The 2900-nt window shown below is 41.8% G+C and overlaps 1 protein-coding gene across 1 annotated transcript in view; it reads left to right on the forward strand.

The window, feature by feature from the left end:
- The first annotated feature begins 736 nt into the window (after positions 1-736).
- Positions 737-2900, forward strand: part of ago2 (argonaute RISC catalytic component 2) — a 20277-nt gene continuing 18113 nt past the window's right edge. The window contains exons 1-2 of the mRNA XM_035681538.1: positions 737-979; positions 2304-2351. Coding sequence (XP_035537431.1) covers positions 961-979; positions 2304-2351 — 67 coding nt within the window. The 5' untranslated portion in view covers positions 737-960. The remainder of the gene's footprint in view (positions 980-2303; positions 2352-2900) is intronic.

Here is a 2900-nt window from a genome sequence, read left to right on the forward strand (position 1 = left end):
CAAACAAATAGGTCTAAATGTTGGTAGATTGTTGTGTTATTTTCATATTAGCTCACCTGACTTTGGTACCCCGGAAATACCCCCCCTCCCTCACCGAAGCCACAGATTTCTTCCTGTGTTGTCTTACATGACAAAGTTTTTTGTTAACTCAGTTTGCGGTTCATATTTTCTTAAACCCATATGTTTAGCCACATGGTTTAGGGACATTATTATTGTTTTTTAATTAAGAAAACTACATTTGCTTTGGTTATTCGATTTGAATTCGGGTCAAGGCTGAGAGCGCGCAGCGTGCGTCTGACATCACTGAAGAGTCCAAACAAACAAGATAGTTACCCTCCTATTCACAGCACAGATAGACCGTTGGTCCTTAGATACCAAATGGCAACGTTTCACGCGTGTGGAAAAAGTCTAAACTTGGACCACTCGTTAGCAGCTTAATATCTCGAATGTGTCAGAACATTTAGTTGATCTAAAATGTTAATAGTTTATACAAGAAACAACACGCGTTGTATCTGCTGCTTCTAATTCTTTCACATAAGTGTCATGGTTCAATAAATGCGAATGCTAGCCATTTAACAGTCAAAACGACTGCGTTGGTGAGCTAGAGAGATCTTTTGTGAAAAGAAAACGAAGAAATATAAAGGTTTGGGCTGCTTAACGGGAAGCGAGCAAAGACGGAAGTATATGGGAGGGAACCCTCTTGCCCTGCCTGGGTCTTTTCCGTGCTATCTTTTCTCTCGGCTCCCGTTTTGTGTGTTGGGGGGATGGGGCCGTGCCGAGGATGAGACACTCCGAATATTTACCACTTGGCTAACTAAATATCTTAATTTCCTAACTGGGCTTCATCTATCGCTCTTGTAGATATAAATACTTTTCGACCACGTATGAGTTTGGGTGGAATTTGGCCAAAATAAGTGGAGTATCTGTACGTCCACGACACACGCTTAAAAAGTCGACAAAATGTATTCCTCTGCTGGAGGTAAGTGCTGCTGCTAACACTAGCATCGGCTAACTGATGCAGCTAGCGAAAATCAACACAGTAGTTTGCAGCGGGGTTTTTGTTGTTGTTGTTGTTGTTGTTGTTGTTGCTGCATCGAGCCATTGCTGAAACTCGAGTCCTGTTTCGTGTAGCTAGTTGTTCTGAAACTCAAACAAATCCTCTGATCAGGAACACGTCGTCCCAGTCTTAAGTGGAGGCATTAGTAGTAGGGGCAAGCTTAGCTAGCGTGCAACAACAAGAAGCTGCTGTTAGCCAAGTTAGCTTCAGCGGTAACTCGTCCCCGAACTTGTTGTTAGTTAGACCCCGAATGTAATTTAACGAGACGGGATCGGTTGGCGTTTATTTTCGTAATACGTGATGCAATTACACACGCAGATCGTTGTTTTCAGTGGCTCGCGGATGAACACCAAGTACAGAGTTAAAGCAATATTTTAGCGGCCGACCATGCTATCTAATCTCATCATCACCGAGCCTGGCTGTGGTTGGGTTAGCTAGCAGTGAGCAACTTTAAAGTTGGTCAATTTTCTGATGTTACATCGGGCTGGTCCACGAAATAAATTCCCCGACGCCGTCTGATCGCTCTGTCAGTGCAACACGGACTTAAAAGACATTCAGTGTTTGAAGTTTAAGCGGTAATGTGAAGTTTGACTGAAGCTAGGTACAGTTTCAGTAGAACAGTTGTCTCATTTGGCAAGTGGAGTAATTATGTCAGAATATTGTAGCATTAGTTGTTCATATGTGGTTTTCCTCCCCTGAACAACAGACAAACAACAGCACAGCTATATGGTATTCCTCTAAAAATGTACTAAATGTTTAAGGGGTTTGGTTTCTGTGTTGCAGGAGGCATCTCTGTTGTATTTGTACTACTAAGATATATATATATACATATATAAATATATATTGACTGTAGCATTAGGCCATTTCCAGGAGAATGGGTGTCTTCAGCTGAGCTAGATTGCCAGCTTGCCTGATTCCTTCTGTGTGCACATTGATAAGAGTTTTGAAAAAGTTGTCCTTGATTGTGGACGATGGCGTTGTGGGAGCGATAAGGGAGCAAGGCGTTCTGAAGTCTGTGTTTGCAAAGGAAATATACACGTAAAAGATGAGAAGCACTCTACTGAGCCTCCTCTTGCCACTTTCTACATGAAGAGCTAGTTCATGTTAACCTGTTAAGCAGTAAACCTCGATTTCTCTGTCCTGTGTTAATTGACTCGCATGTTGTACATTTTCAGCACTCTCGATATGTGTATCAGATCAAATGGACTGTTGAGCATTCATAACACGTCATTTTTGTCCTGTGTAGCTTCTGAGATGCTTGAGGGACCCCGTTCCTCTGGGTCAGCAAGCTCTGGTAAGATTTTCACGTGTTTGGCCTTTAAAGCCTTAAACTGGTCCCAGCATTGGACCAGTATAAATCACAAAATGATGCTTTATTTATTTCTTTTTTCTTTTTTCTTTTTTACATCCTTCAAGGCGTTCAGCATCACAGTATGTACTTATCTGAAGTACGGTTTAACCTTCTGCCTGAATATTGAAATTGTCCAGGAAATAGGACACAGATGATTTGACGTTAGACGATGTCATTCTGGATAGTCAATTTCCTCTAAATGCACCTCATTTTGTGCTGAATGGCAGTGCGCTTTTACACACCAAAGGTTATTCAGCGGTACCCACCATATATTGCTAGGTTTTATGGGTGTTATTCAGTTTGAATTAACAGAGCTGTCGCACAAAGATAAGGCACTGAGGGGAATGGAGGTGTGCTCTGACAGTCTCACTGTAATATCTATAGTAGCAGATATGGGGCGTCTTGGTTCCATATGCCTACCAGTGATTAAAGCTTGGTGCATCTTCTCCAGGATAATACAAAGAATGGAGGACACCTTTTAAAAAAAAAAAA

The sequence above is a fragment of the Morone saxatilis genome, unplaced genomic scaffold (assembly GCF_004916995.1).
Source record: "Morone saxatilis isolate NCDOM2014 unplaced genomic scaffold, NCSU_SB_2.0 Contig9, whole genome shotgun sequence".
NCBI classification, from domain to species: Eukaryota; Metazoa; Chordata; class Actinopteri; family Moronidae; genus Morone; species Morone saxatilis.